Here is a 25464-nt window from a genome sequence, read left to right as displayed (position 1 = left end):
TATTTAGTAGTTGGATTCTCTGAAGGGCAGTTGCCTGCTGGCCTAAAATCCAAACTGAATCCATGCTGAGTTTCACTTTGTTAAACAGAGCATGGACTCAGTTTGGATTCCAGGCTCGTTGTCTGCCTCAGTTGAGAAGAAACAATAATCCACAGTAAACAGCAGCTCTCATGGTGTGTCCGTATGTTGTAATGTACACTGAATATACACAGCAGTTTGACCCAAAGGTAAAATAAAATAAAATATGTTGTGGCATGTTTCAGTACCTGAATGAAGGAGCAGGTGATGGTTCCACTCCTGAGCTGGTTCAGAAGGGTCTCACACACAGCCACGTCAGGCACACTGGTCACCCCATCTGTAATTATGATTACACCTGGAGAAGTTTGATTGAGAGTTTGGTTTAATGGGTTACAACAAAACAGGATCAGCTCAGGTTAAGGCAGGTAAAACTGACTGAAACAAATGGCATTCTTCCCTAGGGAGCAGTGGTAAAAAGCTAGGCTTTCAAAGACAAATAGGCACATTGTGGAAAACCAACCTTGATTTTTCGATTGAACAGAGAAATGCAGTAAGTATGGACGGTCTAAACCAACCTGCGATGGAGTTGGGGGGCAACAGCTGTAGAGCTAGGATGCCCTGTCGCACCATGCTGACCAGCCCTACGTCTGCAGTCACCATGGAAACGCCATGTTTCCTCACAGGCACCTCCTCCATGATCAGGTCACTGCCGAACCCAGGGCACGTGATTGGCCCATCAAACTATGAGAGAGAAAATGAATGATCAACTGAGATCAACCTGAATATGGAGGGCGGGGGGTATCCGGGGGGCTCAGATACCAGAACACATTGAGAGGAAAAAAAAAAAAAAAGTCTAACAACATAGCAGCACAACAGACAGAGTAAACAGCCAAGTAGCCTACTATCTATGGTGGTGAAATAGACAGCACTCTCCAAGGTGCTGATTAATTCAAATTTCTTATAGCCTAATTTTCTAGACATCAATGTACAGCAACGTTTTTAGACATCACTGCAGAACACCCGCCATATACACACATAGTCAGCTGTGGGGCTTACCAGACATCATGTAGCAGTAGAACAAATATCACAATATCGGAAGATAACTTCAAATCAAATAAATCAATATAGGCTACAGCAGAACACACGAGAATATATAGGCTTCCTGCCTATGTGATAATATGATGCACATATTCACATTAGGCCCTACACCCAAACAAGGGCACTGCGTTCATCCACCTCTGGCCTGCTCGCCTCCCTACCTCTGAGGAAGTACAGTTCCCGCTCAGCCCAGTCAAAACTGTTCGCTGCTCTGGCACCCCAATGGTGGAACAAACTCCCTCACGACGCCAGGTCAGCGGAGTCAATCACCACCTTCCGGAGACACCTGAAACCCCACCTCTTTAAGGAATACCTAGGATAGGATAAAGTAATCCTTCTAAACCCCCCCCCCCTTAAAAGAGTTAGATGCACTATTGTAAAGTGGTTGTTCCACTGGATATCATAAGGTGAATGCACCAATTTGTAAGTCGCTCTGGATAAGAGCGTCTGCTAAATGACTTAAATGTAAAAATTAACCTCCCACAATGACTATCCCCGTATCAAGTCCACTTAACTCCTGACAGTCAATTTCTTGCTCAAAGCTATGAGYGGGCCTGTTGCTGTGATGTTTAGCCTCCTAAGGCGGTTGGGAAGATAACACTCAAAATTAAAAAATATGTCTGTAGAGTAACTATAACCTGGGTGTCCTTGTCTACAAGGCTTGCTGACACCAAATGCGCCTTGGTTCAAGCATGTTCAAAAACCTTTTTTCTGAAGGCTCTTTGTTTTTTTTGCTTTTTTACAACTGAGGCAGAGGATGTAACTGTACATTCCACCCACTCTCTTGCTAGTTTAAATCAGTGTGGCAGGATAGGATGATTACACAGAAGGATCACCACACTTTTACATGATGATGGAGCAGGAGAAATAACGAGGAGCCAACTTAATTTAACAGTACCTCTTGCGGCATTATTTATTAATTGTTTCACTGTTCGCACTACAAACATTTGGAAAAAAGCGAACAGGGCCTCAAGAGTGGCGCAGCAGTCTAAGGCACTGCATCGCAGTGCTTGAGGCATCACTACAGACCCGGGTTTGATCCCATGCTGTGTTGCAGCCGGCCGTGACCGGGAGACCCATGAGGCGATGCAAAATTGGCCCAGAGTTGTCCGGGTAAGGTTTAGCCGGCCAGGATGTCCTTGTCCCAACGGACTCCTTGTGGCGGGCCGGGCGCATGCACGCTGACTTCGGTCGCCAGTTGTATGTGTTCCTCTGACACATTGGTGCGGCTGGCATCCGGGTTAGGCAAGCAGTGTCAAAAAGCGGCTTGCCAGGGTCGTGTTTTGACTTTCACCTCTCACGAAGTCCATATGGGAGTTGCAGCGATGAGACAAGACTAACTACCAATTGGATATCACGAAATTGAGGAGAAAAATKGGCAAAAAGTAAAAAATAAATAAAATATATGTATTTGCAAACAGTGAAATAATTTATAAATAATGCCGCGAGAGGTACCGGATCCGAGAAAGGTGTCTGAATGAACAAAGTCAACTCAGAGAGGTCCCGGATCTGGTTCTAGCAGGATCCGGCTCAAATTAAGCACTGCTTAACACCTCTGGCAACGACCCTGCCTCACACAGGAAGCGGCGCAGGTCCTAATCCAGGCACTTGTCATCTCCCGTCTGGATTACTGCAACTCGCTGTTGGCTGGGCTCCCTGCCTGTGCCATTAAACCCCTACAACTCATCCAGAACGCCGCAGCCCGTCTGGTGTTCAACCTTCCCAAGTTCTCTCACGTCACCCCGCTCCTCCGCTCTCTCCACTGGCTTCCAGTTGAAGCTCGCATCCGCTACAAGACCATGGTGCTTGCCTACGGAGCTGTGAGGGGAACGGCACCTCCGTACCTTCAGGCTCTGATCAGGCCCTACACCCAAACAAGGGCACTGCGTTCATCCACCTCTGGCCTGCTCGCCTCCCTACCTCTGAGGAAGTACAGTTCCCGCTCAGCCCAGTCAAAACTGTTCGCTGCTCTGGCCCCCCAATGGTGGAACAWACTCCCTCACGACGCCAGGACAGCGGAGTCAATCACCACCTTCCGGAGACACCTGAAACCCCACCTCTTTAAGGAATACCTAGGATAGGATAAAGTCATCCTTCTCACCCCCCCCCCTTAAAAGATTTAGATGCACTATTGTAAAGTGGCTGTTCCACTGGATGTCATAAGGTGAATGCACCAATTTGTAAGTCGCTCTGGATAAGAGCGTCTGCTAAATGACTTAAATGTAAATGTAAATGTTAATACCCCATAACGACAAAGTCAAAACATATTTTTAGGAATGTTCGCAAATTTATTGAAAATTTTATTCAGAAATATCTCATTTACATAAGTATTCACACCCGAGTGAATACTTTGTAGAAGCACCTCTGGCAGCGATTACAGCTGTGAGTCTTTCTGGGTAAGTCTCTAACCTGGATTGTGCAATATTTGCCTATTTATATTTTTTTTTATTCTTCAACCTCTCAAATTAGTTGTTGATCATTGCTAGACAACCATGTCAAGGTTTTGCCATAGATGTAAGTCAAAACTGAAAGTCGGCATCTTGGTAAGCAACTCCAGTGTAGATGTGGCCTTGTGTTTAGATTGTTGTCCTGGTAAAAGGTGAATTCATCTCCCAGTGTCAGATGGAAAGCAGACTGAACCAGGTTTTCCTCTAGGATTTTCTCCTTTGCTTTAGCATACCTGTTAATGCAGCCAGCTGATTCTAGCCATCCCTTCTGGTTAGTTCTAGCCGGGCAGCTTAGGCTCCCATTCAGAGGACCCCCACTTTTGTCAGTGTCTTATTGGTCAAGGTCACGCCAAATACTTATCACCACATCTCGTTCAGCCCATCAGTGGCCTTGATTCCCGGGACTTCAGTTTCAGTTAGTCTATGACCCAGCATGCTGTGTGGTCAAAAACATGCTTTCCCCATCCTGATGAGCACTTCCCCAGTTTCCCTCCTGCTGAACTTTTTCTCCTGTGGACTTAATCCCTGTATGTCTGATGTTTAATTGTGCGTGCATCTAAACAACCACATAGTTAATGTCAGTTCTCACTGTATATGATTCTCAGTTATCTGAACCATGAGTGGTCAGATGTGTGTGTGTGTGTGTGTGTGAGGACATCTTCTTCCATTAAACTCCCCTTAAACTGGACATCCACCTAATCCTTGTTCTGACATTCTGTAGTGGTTACTATCGGTCTTAAGCTAGCACCTAAGGTTTCTTATTACATTCATGGTCTTTCAATTCCTCTACAACCCTACCCCTGTTTTTCAAGACCCATAACATGATGCAGCCACCACTATGCTTGAAAATATGGAGAGTGGTACTCAGTAATGTGTTGTATTGGATTTTCCCCAAACATAACACTTCGTATTTCAGGACAAAAAGTTCATTGCTTTGCCACATTTTTTGCAATATTACTTTAGTGCCTTGTTGCAAACATGATGCATGTTTTAGAATATTTGTATTCTGTACAGGCTTCCTTCTTTTCACTCTGTTAATGAGGTTAGTATTGTGGAGTAACTACAATGTTGTTGATTCATCCTCAGTTTTCTCCTGTCACAGCTATTACATTTTGTGACCCTTTTAAAGTCACCATTGGCCTCATTGTGAAATCCCCGAGCGGTTTCCTTCCTCTCCGGAAAATGAGTTGGGAAGGACACCTGTATCTTGGTAGTGACTGGGTTTATTGATACACCATCCAAAGTGTTATTTATAACTCCACCATGTTCAATGTCAGCTTTTTTTTACCCATTTACCAATAGGTGCCCTTCTTTGCGATGCATTAGAAAGCCTACCTGGTCTTTGTGGTTGAATCTGTGTTTGTAATTCACTGCTCGACTGAGGGACCTTACAGATAATTGTATTTGTGGGGTACAGAGATGAGGTAGTCATTAAAAAATCCTGTTGAACACTATTATTGCACACAGAGTGAGTCCATGCAACTTGTGACTTTTTAAGCAAATATTTACTCCTGAACTTATTTAGGTTTGCCATAACAATACTTATTAACTGAAGACATTTCAGCTTTTCATTTTTGATTAATTAGTATACATTTCTAAAAACATAATTCCACTTTTACATTATGTGGTATTGTGTGTAGGCCAGTGACAAATAATCTCAATTTAATAGATGTTTAATTCAGGCTGTAACAACAAAATGTGGAATAAGTCAAGGGGTGTAAAGACACTGTCAAGGGGTGTAAAGACACTGAAGACACTGAAGACACTGTTTGGTTCTGGTCAAGTGTAAAAAGATTGAAAGATGACCTAAAGGTTGTCACTAGTTCAAGTGGTGGTGACAGTACTGTAATAAGCATGCGTTCCCTTGCCTGGTCATGCTGCTGTTGAAGATGGCCGTGATGTTGTTGTAGGACCTCTGCTATGTTGTTCTCCACTGACCGAAGCTGCTGATAGATCTGGTGTAGGAAACTGTCCAGGTCTGTACGATCCAGCTGACAACCCTGCACCAGCACCTACACAGAAGAGCAGACAACAGTCTCATTAGATTAGAGGCACATATAACTAGAATGTACAGTACAGTTTCCTTTCCCTTTAAAAATGGACAATCTGCAGTTGCTATATCCATTTTTGGACTTATAAATTAATGATATGTACCCATTGATTCTTGAAGAATATAACTTATACATTCCTCATGAGCTTAGTTCAACTGTCATACCCGATCAAAACACAAAGTTAATATAAACAAACACTATATATAGCCTGAAAACACAGATGGTCAGTCCTAGCACCCATAGCGCCATCTATGCATTTGAGAGTGGTTGCATTTCTCCAGCCACACCCCTCAGATTTTTTACAGAAACATGGAGAACGCTTTGTTATTATTTCAACTGCTCGGTGAGTGTCCAACCATCAATGTGGTGGCATTGTCTACTGCACATGAAGGCGACCATAGTCTTTCCATCATTCAATCAACAAGAATGGTCTAAGATCCACTACATAAGATAAGAAGCTTGACAAAGAAGACTAACTAAACAAGAAACACATTAATATTGATATGAACACTAGTATTTTGATCACCTGGTGTGTATTGAGCCCAATGATGGAGGAATAAGCCAGGATAGTGATGAAGATTTCAGGCTGAAATAATAGATCTGTGCCTGGAACTTTGAAGGGTCGGACCAGTCCAGCTAAGCATCGTGACAAGGCATGGAACACCTCGTCAAATATCATCTCCCCTGTGCTGTCATCCTGTGAACAAAGGGAAATAATATACACTACCGTTCAAAAGCTTGGGTTCACTTACAAATGTCCTTGTTTTTGAAACAAAAAAAGTGTTTTTGTTCATTAAAATCACATAAAATGTATCAGAAATAGTGTAGACATTGTTAATGTTGTAAATGACTATTGTAGCTGGAAACGGCTGATTTTTAATGGAATACCTACATAGGCGTACAGAGGCCCATTATCAGCAACCATCACTCCTGTGTTCCAATGGCATGTTGTGTTAGCTAATCCAAGTTGATAATTTTAAAAGGCTAATTGATCATTAGAAAACCCTTTTGCAATTATGTTAGCACAGCTGTACTATTTTATGAAGCTGCCAGTTGAGGACTTGTGAGGTGTCTTTTTCTCAAACTAGACACTCCAATGTACTTGTCCTCTTGCTCAGTTGTGCACATGGGCCTCCCAATCCTCTTTCTATTCTAATTAGAGCCAGTTTGCGCTGTTCTGTGAAGGGAGTAGTACACAGCATTGTACGACATCTTCAGTTTCTTTGTTTCTGGCCATTTTGAGCCTGTAATCGAACCCACAAATGCTGATGCTCTAATGCTCCAACTAGTCAAAAAAAAACATTAAAAGCCTGTTTTATTGCCTCTTTAAATCAGAAGAACACTTTTCAGCTGTGGTAACCGAATTGCAAAAGGGTTTTCTAATGATCAATTAGCCTTTTAAAATGATCAACTTGGATTAGCTAACACAACGTGCCATTGGAACACAGGAGTGATGGTTGCTAAAAATGGGCCTCTGTACGCCTATGTAGATATTTCATTAAAGAAATCAGCCGTTTCCAGCTTCAATAGTCATTTACAACATTAACAATGTCTACACTGTATTTCTGATCAATTTTATGTTATTTTAAAATGGACAAAAAAAAATGCTTTTCTTTAAAAACAAGGACATTTCTAAGTGACCCCAAACTTTTGAATGGTAGTGTACATAGAATTACTATAAGGGAAGAAGCCCCAGTTTAACTTAAACACTCATGAGCACACTCAATATGTACACCGGTCTACCCATCACTGAACATTGGGGATGTCTTTTCTAGTAATTTGATTTCTATGGGCAAAACTAGCCTGCTGTAGATAACACATCAAACAACAGATCAGGAGGAAGAACAATTAGTAGCTTGGTTTGGTCTGCTCTTGACAATCTACCAAAATAGCAGTGTTATGAAAGTGTGATATGCAGCGCATGATTGTCACAAGGGATTGTAAACTTCCTCGTTGTTAGCCTAATTATTGCCAAAAAAAAGCATCCACACAATAAAAGTATATATTCATAGATTGTTAAATACTTAAAAAGCACACATTATAATTTGGAGCTACATTTATATTTTGGTCATTTAGCAGACGCTCTTATCCAGAGATACTTACAGTTAGTGCAAGAATCTGGTGGTGATACTGTTTGGCCAGGTATCTTGTGTAGTACTAGATATCTTGCTGAAGAAGCCACTATACTCACCACAATGCCAGTGGAGGGGCTGAGGTCCAGCTCGATGATGAAGCGGTACCTGCGGGACAGGAAGGTGACACGGGTGGAGGGTACCAGCAGGTAGGGCAGGGTGGAGGGGGAGAAATCTGGCTGCCATCCCTTGGGCAGGATGCTGAGCAGGTCCAGCTCATTCTCTGAGTTCAGCTACACAGGAGGTGGAACCACAACAATCATCAACAACCCTATGGAAATATGGTCATTTAACAGATGCTACATTTTATCCAAAGCAACTTAAAAAATCGTTAGCATTGCCAGTGACACATAAATTCAGTATGTTGGACTTATTAAAAACTAGGGTAACAGTGAGAATTTCCTGTGCTGGACAACTTGTTCCAGCCGTTGATAAGTCATTGATAATAATCTGCCAATTGTTTTCATGTCATTACATTAAGATATAAGGGGGAACATAAGGCATTCAATAAAATTCACGAGTTGATTTAAAACCTTTTTAACAAAGAGATGTGCTGTTCGATCTGACAATTAATCTCAATGGTTGTACAGCCATCTCAAATAAAACTGAAGGACCTCGGTGTTATTCTGCACCCTGATCTCTCTTCTTGACAAACATACTATATTGAAAAAATAATATTTCAATAACAGCTTTTTTTCACCTTCGTAAAAATCTCTAACTTTTTGTCCCAAAATTATGTAGAAAAGCTCATCCATGCTTTTGTCACTTCTAGATTAGACTACTGCAATGCTCTACTCTCCTGCTACCCAGATAAAGCGCTAAATACATTTCAGCTAGTGCTAAATACAGCTGCTAGACTCTTGACTAGAACCAAAAAGTTTGATCATATTACTCCGGTGCTAGCCTCTCTACACTGGCTTCATGTTAAGGCTAGGGCTGATTCAAGGTTTACTGCTATCCTAGATGGACTTGCTCCTACCCACCTCTCCAATTTGGTCCTGCCGTACATACAGTGCATTCTGAAAGTATTCAGACCCCTTGACTTTTTCCACTGATGTTACAGCCTTATTCTACAATGCATGAAATAGTTTTTTCCCTCATCAATCTACACACAATAGCCCATAATGACAAAGAAATCCAGATTTTTTCTAAATGTTTGTAAAAGTATTACAAATAAAAAACGGAAATATCACATATACAAAAGTATTCAGACCCTTTACTCAGTACTTTGTTGAAGCACCTTTGGCAGTGATTACAGCCTAGAATCTTCTTGGGTATGACGCTACAAGCTTGACACACCTGTATTTGGGGAGTTTCTCCCATTCCTCTCTGCAGATCCTCTCCTCTTCAACGTAGAGTTGGTACCAGGTTTCCTCCAGACATGACGCATGGCATTCAGGCCAAAGAGTTCAATCTTGTTTCTCATGGTCTGAGAGTTCTTTAGATACCTTTTGGCGAACTCCAAGTGAGCTGTCATATGCCTTTTACTGAGGAGTGGCTTCCGTCTGGCCACTCTACCATAAAAGCCTGATTGGTGGATTTGCTGCAGAGATGGTTGTCCTTCTAGAAGGTTCTCCCATCTCCACAGAGGAACTCAAGAGCTCTGTCAGAGTGACCTTCGCGTACTTGGTCACCTCCCTGACCAAGGCCCTTCTCCCCCGATTGCTCAGTTTGGCCGGCCAGCCAGCCAGCTCAAGACAAAGTTTTGGTGGCTTCAAACTTAAGAATGATGGAGGACACTGTGTTCTTGCGGACCTTAAATCCTGCAGAAATGTTTTGGTACCCTTCCCCAGATCTGTCCCTCAACACATTCCTCTCTCGAGGCCCTAAGAACAATTCCTTCGACCTCACGGCTTAGTATTTGCTCTGACATGCACTGTCAACTGTGGGACCTTATATAGACAGGTGTGTGCCTTTCCAAATCATGTCCAATCAATTGAATTTACCACAGGTGGACTCCAATCAAGTTGTAGAAACATCTCAAGGGTAATCAATGGAAAAAATAATTCATCTGGGCTCAATTTCGAGTCTCATAGCAAAGGGTCTGAATACTTATGTAAATAAGGTATATATTTTTTGTAATACAGCTGCAAACATTTTCTAAAAACCTGTTTTCGCTTTGTCATTATGGGGTATTGTGTAGACTGAAAAAAAAAAAACGATTTAATCCATTTTAGAAAAAGGCTATAACGTAACAAAATGTGAAAAAAGTCAAGGCGCCGGAATACTTTCCGAATGCACTGTACCTACACGTACGCTACGATAACAAGACGCAGGCTTCCTTATTGTTCCTAGAATTTCTAAGCAAACAACTGGAGGAAGGACTTTCTCCTATAGAGCTAAATTTTTATGGAGATCTTTGTGGGCTATACGCCACCTTGTCTCAGGGTAGTAAGTTGGTGGTCTGTTGATATCCCTCGGGTGGTGTGGGGGCTATGCTTTGGCAAAGTGGGTGGGGTTATATCCTGCCTGGTTGGCCCTGTCTGGGGGTATCGTCGAACAGGGCCACAGTGTCCCCCAACCATCCCTGTCTCAGCCTCCAGTATCTATGCTGAAATAGTCTATGTGCTGGGAGTCTGGGGTCAATCTGTCCTATCTGGTGAAATTCTCCTGTCTTGTCTGGTGTCTGTGTGATCTCAAGTATGCTCCCTCGAATTCTCCCATCTCTTTCTGGCTCTCTCCCCTCGTGGAGGACCAGAGCCCTAGGACCATGCCTCAGGACTACATGGCCTGACGACTCCTGGCTGTCACCGTCCCAGATCCAGTTTCTGCTGTTCTGTCTGCGGCTATGGAACCCTGACCTGTTCACCGGACATGCTAACTTGTCCCGGACCTGCTGTTTCGACACTCTCTCTCCCTCCACCGCGTCTGCCGTCTCAACCTCCGAATGCTTGGCTATGAAAAGCCAACTGACATTTACTCCTGAGGTGCTGACCTGTTGCACCCTCTACAACCATTTGGCCATTATTTGACCCTGCTGGTCATCTATGAACATCTTTAAAAAACAATCTGGCATTAATGGCCACGTACTCTTATGTCCACCCGGGACAGCCAGAAGTGCCACTCCTCAGAGCCTGGTTCCTCTCTAGGTTTCTTCCTAAGTTCCTACCTTTCTAGGGAGTTTTTCCTAGTCACCGTGCTTCTACATCTGCATTGCTTGCTCTTTGGGGTTTTAGGCTGGGTTTCTGTATAAGCATCTGCTGATGTAAAAAGGGCTTTAAATACATTTGATTGATTGATTCTTACATAATTATGCATTATACTTTTTGGATGCGCATTTGGGTGTCGAGCTGTTTAATTATGCCATATTTTCACACATCATCATCTGATCCAGGAAGGAATTTTCTGAATGACAGTCAAGTGAAGAACAGCTGTTGTGATCGCTCAAGCGATGCAACAACAGCCCACGTGCTGTAAAAAAGTGTTGGTGAGGAACGTCTAGAATATTTTGGTGTCTCATTTTTTATGACGGTGAAGACAGTTGTGCCTGGATCCACGTTGGATCTAATATTCCTAGTGAATTGATGTTCATCAGTTGTTTGCTTGATTTACAGCAGGGTCTCGCAAGATTTAACAGAGAAAGCATCAAGGTAATGAGTTCATGTTTTCATATGTTTTTTAGCCTCAGATTGGACACAGAGTTTACTGTACACAATTGTGTAGGATAGACTATTGTGCAACACCCAACACTATTCCTATTAATTATTCTGGATATAATGACAACAAATTACATAGCCGAATGGACTTATTCACAATATTATCTGGTAATGAAATAGCATGACACATACATTTTGGTTTTTATGTTAGACCCAGGGGTGAAAGTAGATTGAATTTCTTCCCGGTAAAACTCTTTTTATGGGCCTCATCATAGAATGACATATACAATAGGACCTAGTCGTAAAGATTTGTAATTTCAATTTTTTTCAATGTATTACCTTTTATTGTGGCATAAACACTACCAGTCATGATGTTTTCATCTGATTGTCAAACAATCACTTCAAAGGCCTCCTTTACTAGGCTACCCGTGCAAATTCATCCACTCGCAACATATTTCCTATATCCAAACAGTGGTGAATAGAAAGCGACATATTTCACAGAACTTATGCCTCCACTGCTGTCCACGCGCGTCTCATTGTCGACCACTCATCTCTGCCTTGGCAAAATGTCAGTGTTCTCGTCRAACCACCACATTTGGGTGTGTAGGTTATACCACCTGTTTTCAAGTCCATTCGCAAATTCATCATGCCTCTGGCATGCGGTAATGATAAATAGTGGTGTAATAGCCTATAGATTTTTTGACATTTTGTTTTCATTATTGTGATAGGCTCATGTTTTACCGGTACAGCGTACCCCCACTATATATTTTGCAGGGACGCTGTAATGGACCATACCACCTTACTTTCACCCCTGGTTACACCTGCAATTTCAAACAATACAAGGGGCTTGAAGTAGGCTTCTTGAAATTGAATACTGAGCTCAGAAATTCAAGTACTGGAATAGGCTTACAATGAAAATCAGACATTTACTCAATTTGGTGCTTGAGAAGTTGTAATTATTGTAGCCAATGTATAAGTTCTCCTGCTCACTTTAAGTTATGTGATTTCATTATTTATCTGTTTTTGTGTGAGATGTGGCCATCTGTTGCGGTAAAACCACATGCGGTTATTATGAGAACGACAATATATCTAATGCAGGCTTCAACTTCGCTTTCCATACAAATCCTTCCATTACAAAAGGAACCTTTTTTTGGTTGCTTTCTGATTATAAAAACAGCAATGGTGTGATTCAAATGGTGAGAATAATGCTACGGCTATTCATGGCTTTATTATGTGTGCCTGCGTCGGCCACTTGGGCTACAGAAGAATCACCATGCATGCATCCAATGTATTTAGTCAGGCAAGTCCACATTATTCCTCCTCATGCCTTTTGCACACATTGTATATAGATTTTTTTTTCTTTTTCTACTATGTTATTGACTTGTTCATTGTTTACTCCATGTGTAACTCTGTGTTGTCTGTTCACACTGCTATGCTTTATCTTGGCCAGGTCGCAGTTGCAAATGAGAACTTGTTCTCAACTAGCCTACCTGGTTAAATAAAGGTGAAATAAAAAATAAATTTAAAAATTTAAAATTCTCAAATACAGTATTTTAGAATGTTTTTTTTTACACTTTTTGCATTCTTTTTTTTGTGTGTGGGGGGGGGGGTCTATATTAGGTCCTATATGTACAATGATATAAATTATGAAATTGTATAACACTGAGTCCAATTAAGTGATTGAAAAAGGCCCTGAAAGACCTTGAATTTGACATGCCCTTGTCTTAATGAACCCTGCTTAAAGGGTGTATAGTGCTAGGCCTGTTGTTGTATAGGTGGAGTTATGAGCTAATATGCATATATACAGTACCAGTTCTGTATACCACCCCTATTTGGTAAAAGACCAAATCCATATTATGGCAATAATAGCTCAATTAAGCAAAGAGAAACGACAGTTCATCATTACTTTAAGACATGGAGGTTAGTCAATCAGGAACACTTCAAGAACTTTAAAAGTTTCTTCAAGTGCAGTCGCAAATAAATGCTTCAGAGTTTAAGTAACAGACATCTCAACATCAACTGTTCAGAGACTGYGTGAATCAGGCCTTCATGGTCAAATTGCTGCAAAGAAACCACTACTAAAGGACACCAATAAGAAGAAGAGACTTGCTTGGGCCAAGAAACACAAGCAATGGACATTAGACCGGTGGAAATCTGTCCTTTGGTCTGATGAGTGCAAATTTGAGATTTTTGGTTGCAACCGCCGTGTGTTTGTGAGACACAGAGTAGGTGAACGGATGATCTCCGCATGTCTGGTTCCCACCGTGAAGCATGGAGGAGGAGGTGTGATGGTGATTTGCTAGTGACACTGTCTGTGATTTATTTAGAATTCAAGGCACACATATCCTGCATGGCTCCGCAGCATTCTGAAGCGATCCGTCATCCCATCTGGTTTGAGCTTATTGGGACAAAAAAAAAAAAATCAACAGGAAAATGACCCAACACACCTCCAGGCTGTGTAAGGGCTATTTTACCAAGAAGGAGAGTGATGGAGTGCTGCATCAGATGACCTGGCCTCCACAATCACATGACCTCAAACCWATTGAGATGGTTTGGGATGAGTTGGACCGCAGAGTGAAGAAAAAGCAGCCAAGTGCTCAGCATATGTGGGAACAATTCAAGACTGTTGGAAAAGCATTCCAGGTGAAGCTGGCTGAGAKAATGCCAAGAGTGTGCAAAGCTGTCATCAAGGCAAAGTGTGGCTACTTTGAAGAATCTCATAAACAAATCAAAATATATTTTAACGCTTTTTGGTTACTACATGATTTCTGGGCTGGTCGCAGATCTGTTTACGCTGTTTTGACAACACTTATATTCGTTATCATTAGAGCGACAGCACAAAAGTCTAGCTACATCTCCTCCAGTAGAGCTAGTTAACCCACCAGTTCAGACTTTGGAACCGGCCAGATGACCTGATTGAGCTTGCCCAGGAACCAGGCCAGACGTACGTTGCGTGAGATACGGTACTCCTCCTTCATTAGCAGGTACACCTGGTCTGCCTCCTCCACCTGAAAAAGAAGACAAAGAATTAGAACATTTGGTGTTATCTCGTGAAAAAAATGACAGAGCCCTTTGAGAAGAGTCAGGATGTTGTCCTGGACCCTGCTTCTGCCAACATATTGATGAACTTTGACATCCTCAGAAACTAAAATAATCAATTATCTGGTCTGCAAGGGAAGGACTCTACCCTTTGTTCAGTAATGTGATTTAATAGCCTACATATTAGCAAGATACTTGACTTCTGTCACAACACGTCTTAATCACATTAAAATACATTAAAACAATTTGCATATTCTGTGTGAAGTCTTCCTGACAGTATCATATGCCATAAAATGGGTGACATAAAGCTAAATGAGCAGCAATCGGATCCCAATTCGACTCATGTGACGCACGGCATGACACTGGCAAAACAACCGGTCTATAGCTTTATATGGCCTGTCAAGCTAATGTATAAGATACGTTTGATATGGCTAGCTAGTTGTTGTAATTGTCCCTTGTATTTGACAGCAAATACAGGGAACATCTTTGGTATGCTCACTTCTAGCGGACTAAACTCCACTTCCTTCACCATGGAGTGTAGTTTAGTCTGCTAGGTCAGTTCAGGCGCGAGCGCTTTGCAACACCCCTAGCTCAAGTTACTCTGCTGACTGTTTGAAATGAATTGGAGAAGTTAGTTAGTTTAACAAGCTAGTGGCAACTCAGAGTTACAAACACATGAACCTCAGTAAATTACCTCATTGTTCTGTTTGTCTGCCATGCCTTGTATGGCATAACCAACGTTAGCGGATTCTATGAAAGTCCGTGGATATCGGCAGGCACCGGCTGACATATGACTTGTTCACTTCGTTTTCATACACGACTGCAGGCTCGTCGTTGTTGTATTTTGTTTATTTAGTTATAAACCCCACGTGACCTGGATGCTTCCGTCTTCGTCTCTCCACCGGAGTACAACAGATAGGCCTTCAACGGTTTTGTAGTTCTACTTTTGATTCCAATATGCCAGCTTTCTGAAAAAGAGTGCAGATAAGTGGTATAACATATTTTATTGAGAATTTCACGGCATAACGACTCAAAGTAACACACGGTTGTCTGGCTAATTACAAAGGTTTGGAACTTAAAACGTAAAGCAAAATGATTCTGAGCGGAGCATGCTCACTGTTGCACTCATGATTTACTTCCGGTAAATATTTATTTCGCTAGCCAGCAGGTTCGCTACCCTAATAAAAATGCAGGTAAGGTGACTTTTCTACAAAATGTTAAATTCTGAACCAGTCAATTGTCTTAAATGAAGTACAGTTCCTCATAGCGCATGACATGCTTATTTGTATTCAGCTAACGTTGCCCCAAGTTACTGCTAGCGACTTACTAAGAGCTAAATGTTAACGAGTTATTAATAAAATCTGTCTTTTTGTTTCTGTCAAGCAACGGGAAGAAAAATTGCTGGACGCATCCGTGGAATCGCTTATTTCCCGCGTAGCTCATCTAAAAAACGCTCTTCACAGTTTCATCTACAAGTTGGAAAACGAGTATGAACGACTGACATGGTAAGTGACCAACTTAGCTGCTATCGTCTTGTCAGACAATTAGCTGCTTTGTTCCCAGATGGCTGACAGCATCACATTAGCCGGTTACAATCTGCTACCTAGCAAGTGACGAGCTAAACACTAACGTTAGTTAGTTGAGTTTATTTTATTTTTACAGGGACAAAGCACATTAATCAACGTTTCAGTAAAAGTGCCGATTTTCAACCGCAGTCCCTGGGCAGGTTATTAAAACCAATTACAACATAGACAATCATTGACCAGTGAGCACACGCAGAGCAACATAGGACACGCAAGACATAGCATACAGACAGAGCAACATAGGACAAGCAAGACGTAGCATACAGACAGAGCAACATAGGACAAGCAAGACGTAGCATACAGATAGAGCAACAGAACAAAAAGCAGCCAGACAAAATTCATAAATGCAAAAAAGTGTTTCCACACCTCACAAGCAACAGACAACATGGAAAGTGGCAATACACAGCTAGGGATTATGTTCACGAATCTGATTGACCTTTAGCCATGTCTTCATGCATTTTGTGAAAGTGTGATATGTGGTGCAGTTATNGGCAATACACAGCTAGGGATTATGTTCACGAATCTGATTGACCTTTAGCCATGTCTTCATGCATTTTGTGAAAGTGTGATATGTGGTGCAGTTATGTGTGTCTGATGGCAGTGTATTCCAGACATGGGAAGCTCTCACAGAGAAAGCGGATTTACTAAAGGTGCTTTTCCTTAAGGGAACTATACAGTCACCTCTCATGGCAGACCTTGTGGATCTGCTGCCGTATGTTTGGGTTTTCTGTTTAACAAAAATACTGAGTGGAGGGGGAGCCAGGCCATTTAGGATCTTGAATACAAGACATGCGTCGGTGTATTGCACAAGATTTTCCCAACTCAGGAGCTCATGCTTTCTGAGGATGTAACAGGGATGATGGCTATTGGGCTTCCTATCAAGCACATTGAGAGCCTGTTTGTAGACAGACTGAATAGGTTTTAATGTTGTACAGCCAGCTTGGGCCCAACTAGGCAAGCAGTATGTTAAGTGGGGGAGTATCATAGATTTGAAGTACAGTTTTGCTACCTCTGTAGTCAAACAATTTCGTATAAATCGGAAATTAGCTAGGTTGAATTTGGTTATCTGAATTACCTTTTTCACATGCTTTTTAAAAGAGGGGCTGGAATCAAGTATGATGCCAAGGTACTTAAAATCAGATACCACCTGGAGCTTCTCCCCTGACACATAGACATCTGTCTCAGTAGCATCTGTTGCCCTCTTTGTGAAGAACATGCAAACAGTTTTTTTCACATTGAGATGCAAACACGAGTCACTGAGCCACTTTGTAACCTGGACCATTACAGTAGTGAGTTATTGTGCAGCTTGTTGTTTGCTCATTGCATGCACATATATCACTGTATCATCTGCATACATTTGAACTTCAGACCCAGTACAGACAGAAGGCAGATCATTCATGTACAGGCTGAACAGGAGGGGCCCCAGTATTGACCCTTGAGGCACGCCCACATCATAGCTAAGAGTGGGCGACAGCTCATTGCTCACTCTGACACACTGAGTTCTGCCTTCAAGGTATGATTTCATCCATCTTAAGGCATCGGGGGAAAAGTTGAACTTGGACAATTTTGTGATGAGAATCTCATGGTTAACAGTATCAAAAGCCTTCATTAGGTCCAGAAACACAGCCCCAACAACGCCCCCTTTGTCCATCTTGGACTTCACATTTTCCAGAAGAAAGCAGTTGGCCGTTAGCTAACTTTAGTTCGTATGCTTGCCTGGTTTCTTCCTAGGTTCCTTCCATTCTAGGGAGTTTTTTTAACCACCGTGCTCCTACATCTGCATTGCTTGCTGTTTGGGTATTTAGACTAGGTTTCTGTATAGCACTTTGTGACATCGGCTGATGTAAAAATGGCTTTGTAAATAAATTGCATATGATACATTTGGAGTAAACTAGCTAGGTCCCAGTGTTGCTTTTGGATGGCATTGCTGAAAGTAATTGCGAGACTTGGTTACCTATTTGGAAAAATTAATATAATTGTATGAAAATAAATGTACTCTAATAGTTAATTAATGAAGTTGTTGTCTCTCTATACTTGGACAATAGGCCCTCTGTGTTGGACAACTTTGCCCTCTTGTCCGGTCAGTTGAACACCATCAATAAACTGTTGCGGAATGAGAAGACGCCATCTTTCCGCCAGCAGATCATCATCCCCCTGCTGTTGTCTCCAGACAGGGATGAAGAACTAGCTGTGAGTATCTTTTCTGTGGATGAGGATTAGCCTGGTTAAACCAGACTGAATGCTGTACTCAGGCAGTGAAACAATGGTGAGAACAGCATTGAGTCTGGTTTAACCAGCCAAGAGTAGGATAGTTTTTCAGACACACATTTATTTTTTTTATTTTTTTTATTTCACCTTTATTTAACCAGGTAGGCTAGTTGAAAACAAGTTCTCAATTACAACTGCGACCTGGCCAAGATAAAGCAAAGCAGTGCGACAGAAACAACAACACAGAGTTACATGGAATTAAGAAGCGTACAGTCAACACAATAGGAAAAAAAGAAAGTCTATATACTAGAGGTCGACCGATTATGATTTTTCAACACCGATACCGATTTATTGGAGGACCAAAAAAGCCGATACCGATTAATCGGCCGAATTTATTTCTTTTTCTTTTTTAAATATTATTTGTAAGATTGACAATTACAACAATACTGAATGAACACTTATTTTAACTAATATAATACATCAATAAAAATCAATTTAGCCTCAAATAAATAATGAAACATGTTCAATTTGGTTTAAATAATGCAAAAACAAAGTGTTGGAGAAGAAAGTAAAAGTGCAATATGTGCCATGTAAGAAAGCTAACGTTTAAGTTCCTTGCTCAGAACATGAGAACATATGAAAGCTGGTGGTTCTTTTAACATGAGTCTTCAATATTCCCAGGTAAGAAGTTTTAGGTTGTAGTTATTATAGGACTATTTCTCTCTATACCATTTGTATTTCATTAACCTTTACCTATTGGATGTTCTTATAGGCACTTTAGTATTGCCAGTGTAAGAGTATAGCTTCCGTTCCTCTCCTTGCTCCTACCTGGGCTCGAACCAGGAACACATCGACAACAGCCACCTCGAAGCAGCGTTAACAATGCAGAGCAAGGAATAACCACTCCAAGTCTCAGAGCGAGTGACGTTTGAAACGCTATTAGCGCGCACCCCGCTAACTAGCTAGCCATTTCACATTTCACAAACTGGATGCACATCTATCACAGTGCCATCCGTTTTGTTACCAATCACCTTATACCCACCACTGCGACCTGTATGCTCTAGTCGGCTAGCCCTCTCTACATATTCGCGCCAGACCCACTGGCTCCAGGTCATCTATAAGTCATGCTAGGTAAAGCTTCGCCTTATCTCAGGTCACTGGTCACGATAACAACACCCACCCGTAGCACACGTTCCAGCAGGTATATCTCACTGATCATCCCCAAAGCCAACACCTAATTTGGCCGCCTTTCCTTACATTCTCTGCTGCCATTGACTGGAACGAATTGCAAAAATCGCTGAAGCTGAGACTTTTATTTCCCTCACCAACTTTCTCAGCAGCTAACCGATCGCTCAGCTGTACATAGTCCATCTGTAAATAGCCCACCCAATCTACCTAACCTCACCGCGCGATATCTGTATTTTACCTACTTTTCTGCGTTAGAGCTGTCTATCCTCAGCTCAACACAACCAGTAGTCCCCGATCGCCTAACGCGTTGCAGCGAGTCGACACTATCGCTTCGCACTCCATCCGCCACACCAACACGTATTCGACGTCCGCTCAGGAATAATGCTCTAATTATCGCCCGCTCTTCAGCCACCGCAGATATAAGAACCTGGAGGCCACCAATCCCATTCTAAAGTATCAGAGCCATCACAGTAAACCACCCTGTTCCCAAGCCGCAAATCTCTCTTGTCAAACGATTACACACCAAGGATCATAGGGAGAACATCTCCTATGGTCCTATACTTCTGTTGCTATGCGAACCCTGAGCTATTAATATAATTGACCAATACTATATATGAACAACTACAGTTAGCTATTATCCAGACATCAGAGTTAGATCATGAACTCTATGTAGACAGATCTACACTCTCTCCGTCTCCCAATAAGGACCAATCTAGTTCGCGGCCTAATCCGCAGACCAACTCTATGCGAATTTCACGATCCCCTTATTAAATAGATCATCGACACGCTATGCGAGACTGAAAGCATGACACATCGATAAATTTTCACTCATGAATTATTAGTAGTACCTACTATCTTAGCTCTTCTACTAACCGACTAAGTATGTAAGTATTCCATTTATATACCAAAACCTATTACAACTATGCCAAGGTTCATTCCGGAAATTACAGAATTTTGAACCAACTATCTCCACATCGTCTGCTATATATTATATTTAAAAAGCACTTACTGAGAACTCTAAATTATGTTCATATTATCCCTACAATATAGAATAGATAACAAGGACACGCGTTCAGACTACTACCACCATCACACTACTGCAGACCGTATTCTATCATATGCACCAAGACAGTCAGAGACTAGACTGCCCACTGCTACTATAGATCTATCAAGTAAAAATGATCATTACAAACCATAGTAACTATTGCGATCTATACACACTGATGAATAATGAGTGATTCAGTAAGGTAACTATGTCGAGTAACACAGATCAAACAGTTTCAGTAGACATATGCATTTACAGGTAGCTAACCAACCCTAAACACATGTGCTCTATCAAGACATTCATAAATACGATCCTGTACACAGGATAGTGAACTCTCTCTCAGGCTCTAAGTCAGCTGCAGAAATACAACACATAAATAGTATACTGTAAAAGAGCGCGCACAATTCCAGCCAAGCGCTAGTCACAGTCGCAACACTTTCTACGTCTACGAAAGATTGAACCGCCCGGATAGCATCTACAACAAACAAGTCAATAAACATTAAATTGCTTTTGTCAACGACCCAAAACTGAACACACGGAAGTGCATGCTACATCCACCCCGACTCCGACGAGCTATCGGCGCGTCAATGAATAACATAAACTGCGTCTCTTTCAAAACATTGAGACCATTAGAGACACTTACGAGTTAAACACAAAGATTATAAAGTGCAAAAGGCTGTAATAAAAAAAAAAAATTTAATAAATAATAATACAAGATCGGCCATATACATACTAAATTCTGCCCCAAGATCGCATCCATCCACCCAAAAACACGAAATTAACTGATCCGTACATAGTTCCAAGATCAACTCGTCTTCCATTAGCAATAATAGACTTTGCATAATCTAGAGCTCAATCCACCATCTCCATCAATCAACCAATCTCCGAAATTACAACTCAGGTCAACACTTCTTATCAGACTACAACTACCCAACCACATATGAGCATGGCCGCATGCGTCTAATGCTATCTCCTTGTATTCAAGAACAGGGAAATCGCGACGAATCATCCTGCAATAATCGACATTATGGAATATATGTCCAATTCACATACAATATAAGTCCACTGCCTATTTGTATAGACAATGTATGCTTTAATTCGAGCCGGACTATATATAATTACACCATGTTACAGCAAAGATATCAATCACCACACTAAGAGAGCAATAAATATTTAGTAAATTATCCGCATGATCATTTATAGCTTATAACTAAATACTGTAACGAGTTATATTGAGATGTGTGCAGAACACAAATCAATATCGTACCACTAATCAATCAACATAAGAAACATACATACACCAATAGAAGACACGAATTCTTCATTGCGACCCGAATACTAACTCCGCATGGTCTAATCCTACACCCAAAAAGCGTGACTAGGTAGTACCCAGCATAGACAAAGCAGTATACTTTCTGTCTATCAAGGTATATCGGCGTTGCGAGGGACCAGACTCCTAGATTAGAAACACCAGAGTATAGATGATGAATCGGAAGACCTATAGTTCCTCCACGTCGTCTTGAGTGTCAAGCGATAATGTGTGCAAAATTTAGATTCCTAAGTCACACAATCACTTTCCATCAGAAAGTCATATATCTCTCACACAAGAGCAACAACCACTAGGAATCAGAAATCATCGTAGAGTTGCGAATCCTAACAGAGATTAGGAGGGAATAGCAACAACCCAGCCCTCACCATACTTAAATATACCAGTTATGAATAGTAATGACTTCGTAGCGATAGTATTATAACCTCCACTCTCAGCTGAACGAACCCAGGGATGTACTATCTTAGTACAATTAAAATGAACTGCTAGCATATGAAATTAGTGAAAGAAGTCGCAGCAGAACTGCCAAGGTCATGATCTATCGCCCGAGCGGCTCATCAATATCACTAGAAGGGGGCGACGGGGTGGTGAAAGCGCCCCTCTACGTACATAACACCAGATATAACCCCTATAGGACCGATAACGCACCCTAACCCGAAGACTGCCGATATAGGAAACTGCTGCCAAATAATTGCGACTAGCGAGCCTCGAGCTAGAGGCTGAGATCAGAGTTCAAAATTCGATCTGAGATTATCACTCGATAAAGAGATCTAAGGATCAGGCCCCATAAGTAGTCCCAGTAATAGTTCAGTTTTACTATAGTATAAGCGTAAGTGACTATTTAGTACCACAGAAAGAATAGAGCATAGCGATCTCTCTCACAAAATCAAATGATGTAAATATTGCCAATTTTCTAAATAATACCTGTGCAATTTAAATGCATAACACTGAAAAGATAACAATGTTTGTCTACAAATGAGTAAAGTAATGATGTATCCATGTCCTAGCCAGACAACCTATGGCCTATTTCTAAACCTCTATCCACACGGGTATTCCCTAGAGTCCCAAAACCCGTTACCAAGCGAGTAGCGACCCTCGCAGATATGATGCTAAACGGCACCAGAGCTCCCAGTGCCCACGAGATATAACAGCGCCTAACATCAGCGCCTGCCCCCCTCACGACCATAACCCTACAACGACACCACTAGCCATGAAAGTCCAAAGCAGGGCCCCTGCATTAGCAACACGAGTCCCGAATCGTCAGTTCCGAACACCCTTAGTGAAAAACGCTATCCAAATTGGCACAACATGACCTACAATTGAGTCAGTTGGATCACTATCATCATTCCTCTAAAGAGCGACTGTAAGAAGCCTAGAACACACCGCCATGCTGGCCCATTCAGTATTTTCAATCATGAGAGACATCTTCACAACGCTGTTTCCGCCCAACTGGTTCACAGACTCGCTTTCACACGCTTAACCACCACTAGGATCGACCACCACGAAGCCAGTGAAGCTCTACCTATAAGATAACACTAGCACATCGCGCCACTCTCCCATCTCCGCTATTGAGAGAGTTCCCCAATCACAGGCAAATATCAGCCTCCCAAGCACAGTCTAAGTTTAACACACGTGCTTTGTGGAGAACTCATAGACTTGAGCCAAAGGTCATAGATCTCGCCTCACCATTGGAGAGATGTACCACTCCAGCTCTTATCCCCCCACTCTCACCCAAGGCGAGATCTGTCGTCCTCTAGATTGCCTCCGAGTCTCTCTGACAACAGCGCGAATTGACGCGTGCACGAGTATGTATCACATTCTCAATCTCCTATTTTGCTTGCAAGGAAGTAACTTATGGCCCCAACATTCAGCGGACGAGTGGCAGTCATCTAAGACTACCCAACCCATTCATAACTCCCAAAAAACAGTCTATTTCATCAGCTCTCATCTATCTGCCCTCTTATCGAGATTAGCACAATATTCGATCACGAACACGCACACCGTAGGTATTGGCATGACATCTATCCATGGCCTCTTCCAGCTCAAGAACTCCGCTTCTCCAAGAGCCGCCAACATCGAGCTCAATGCTTTCATATGAGTCTATCCGACCAACTCATCTGATGCCCTCCCACCCTATCGTCCATCCCACTCACATACCTCATACCACACCTAGCCTTATATCCTTAAACTTGTACGACACTAACAATTCCAACAACTAGCGTACCTTAGTACACACAAGTTGAAACCCAGATAAAGAATGAATTCCCTACAGACAAATATATATAGGATGAGTATGTGACAGAAATCGAGGCAGATTACGGCAATAACGATGCATAGATGGCGGTCCCTATCATTAGGAACGCTCCCAGAGCCCACTTGACTACACGATAAGTACCTTTGAGATGAAATGAATGAGGTATGTAAATAAAGTGCCAAAATGTTAAGTGGCTAGTGATACATGATTACATAAAGATGGCAAGATGCAGTGGATGATATACAGTACAGTATAACATATATACATATGAGATGAGTAATGTAGGTATGTAAACATTATATTAATGGCATTGTTTAAAGTGGCTAGTGATACATTTTTACATAATTTCCATCAATCCCATTATTAAAGTGGCTGGAGTTGAGTCAGTATTGCAGCGGCCACCAAATGTTAGTGGTGGCTGTTTAACAGTCTGATGCCTTGAGATAGAAGCTGTTTTTCAGTTCTCGGTCCCTGCTTGATGCACCTGTACTGACCTCGCCTTCTGGATGATAGCGGGGTGAACAGGCAGTGGCTCGGGTGGTTGTTGTCCTTGATGATCTTTATGGCCTCCTGTGACATCGGGTGGTGGTAGGTGTCCTGGAGGGCAGGTAGTTTGCCCCGGTGATGCGTTGTGCAGACCTCACTACCCTCTGGAGAGCCTTACGGTTGTGGGCGGAGCAGTTGCCGTACCAGGCGGAGATACAGCCCGACAGGATGCTCTCGATTGTGCATCTGTAGAAGTTTGTGAGTGCTTTTGGTGACAAGCCGAATTCTTCAGCCTCCTGAGGTTAAGAGGCGCTGCTGCGCCTTCTTCACAACGCTGTCTGGTGTGGGTGACCAATTCAGTTTGTCCGTGATGTGTACACGAGAACTTAAAACTTTCCACCTTCTCCACTACTGTCCCGTCGATGTGGATAGGGGGTGCTCCCTCTGCTGTTTCCTGAAGTCCACAATCATCTCCTTTTTTTGTTGACGTTGAGTGTGAGGTTATTTCCCTGACACCACACTCCGAGGGCCCTCACCTCCTCCCTGTAGGCCGTCTCGTCGTTGTTGTAACAAGCCACCACTGTAGTGTCGTCCGCAAACTTGATGATTGAGTTGGAGGCGTGCATGGCCACGCATCGTGGTGAACAGGGAGTACAGGAGAGGCTCAGAACGCACCCTTGTGGGGCCCCAGTGTTGAGGATCAGCGGGTGGAGATGTTGTTACCTACCCTCACCACCTGGGTGCGGCCGTCAGGAAGTCCAGGACCCAGTTGCACAGGCGGGGTCGAGAACCAGGGTCCAGCTTGATGACGAGTTTGGAGGTACATGGGTTAAATGCTGAGCTGTAGTCGATGAACAGCATTCTCACATAGGTATTCCTCTGTCCAGATGGGTTAGGCAGTTGTGGTTGCGATTGCGTCGTCTGTGACCTATTGGGTCGGTAAGCAAATTGAGGGTCTAGGTGTCAGGTAGGTGGAGGTAATATGTCCTTGA

General features: G+C 42.4%; 2 protein-coding genes across 3 annotated transcripts in view; one reads left to right on the top strand and one right to left on the bottom strand.

Annotated features, from left to right (window-relative positions):
* Window positions 1–15228, bottom strand: part of LOC112070955 (KICSTOR complex protein SZT2-like) — a 71872-nt gene extending 56644 nt beyond the window's left edge. Inside the window, exons 1-7 of the mRNA XM_070439187.1 lie at window positions 15076–15228; window positions 14225–14350; window positions 7806–7979; window positions 6141–6311; window positions 5408–5575; window positions 594–759; window positions 267–373 (exon numbers count right to left, since the gene is read on the bottom strand). Coding sequence (XP_070295288.1) covers window positions 267–373; window positions 594–759; window positions 5408–5575; window positions 6141–6311; window positions 7806–7979; window positions 14225–14350; window positions 15076–15171 — 1008 coding nt within the window. The 5' untranslated portion in view covers window positions 15172–15228. The remainder of the gene's footprint in view (window positions 1–266; window positions 374–593; window positions 760–5407; window positions 5576–6140; window positions 6312–7805; window positions 7980–14224; window positions 14351–15075) is intronic.
* Window positions 15229–15287: 59 nt separating this feature from the next.
* LOC112070954 (mediator of RNA polymerase II transcription subunit 8) overlaps window positions 15288–25464 on the top strand; it is a 21375-nt gene continuing 11198 nt past the window's right edge. Inside the window, exons 1-3 of one of the 2 annotated variants that reach the window (XM_024138413.2) lie at window positions 15288–15574; window positions 15765–15886; window positions 18010–18154. In XM_024138413.2, the coding sequence (XP_023994181.1) occupies window positions 15569–15574; window positions 15765–15886; window positions 18010–18154 (273 nt within the window). In that variant the 5' untranslated portion in view covers window positions 15288–15568. Of the gene's footprint in view, window positions 15575–15764; window positions 15887–18009; window positions 18155–25464 lie in introns of those variants that run through there. The other variant, XM_024138414.2, reaches the window with a different exon arrangement.

This window comes from Salvelinus sp. IW2-2015, unplaced genomic scaffold, assembly GCF_002910315.2.
Source record: "Salvelinus sp. IW2-2015 unplaced genomic scaffold, ASM291031v2 Un_scaffold1467, whole genome shotgun sequence".
Taxonomy (NCBI): domain Eukaryota; kingdom Metazoa; phylum Chordata; class Actinopteri; order Salmoniformes; family Salmonidae; genus Salvelinus; species Salvelinus sp. IW2-2015.
Note: the sequence above shows the minus strand (reverse complement) of the source record. Positions and strands in the feature narration are given on the sequence as shown.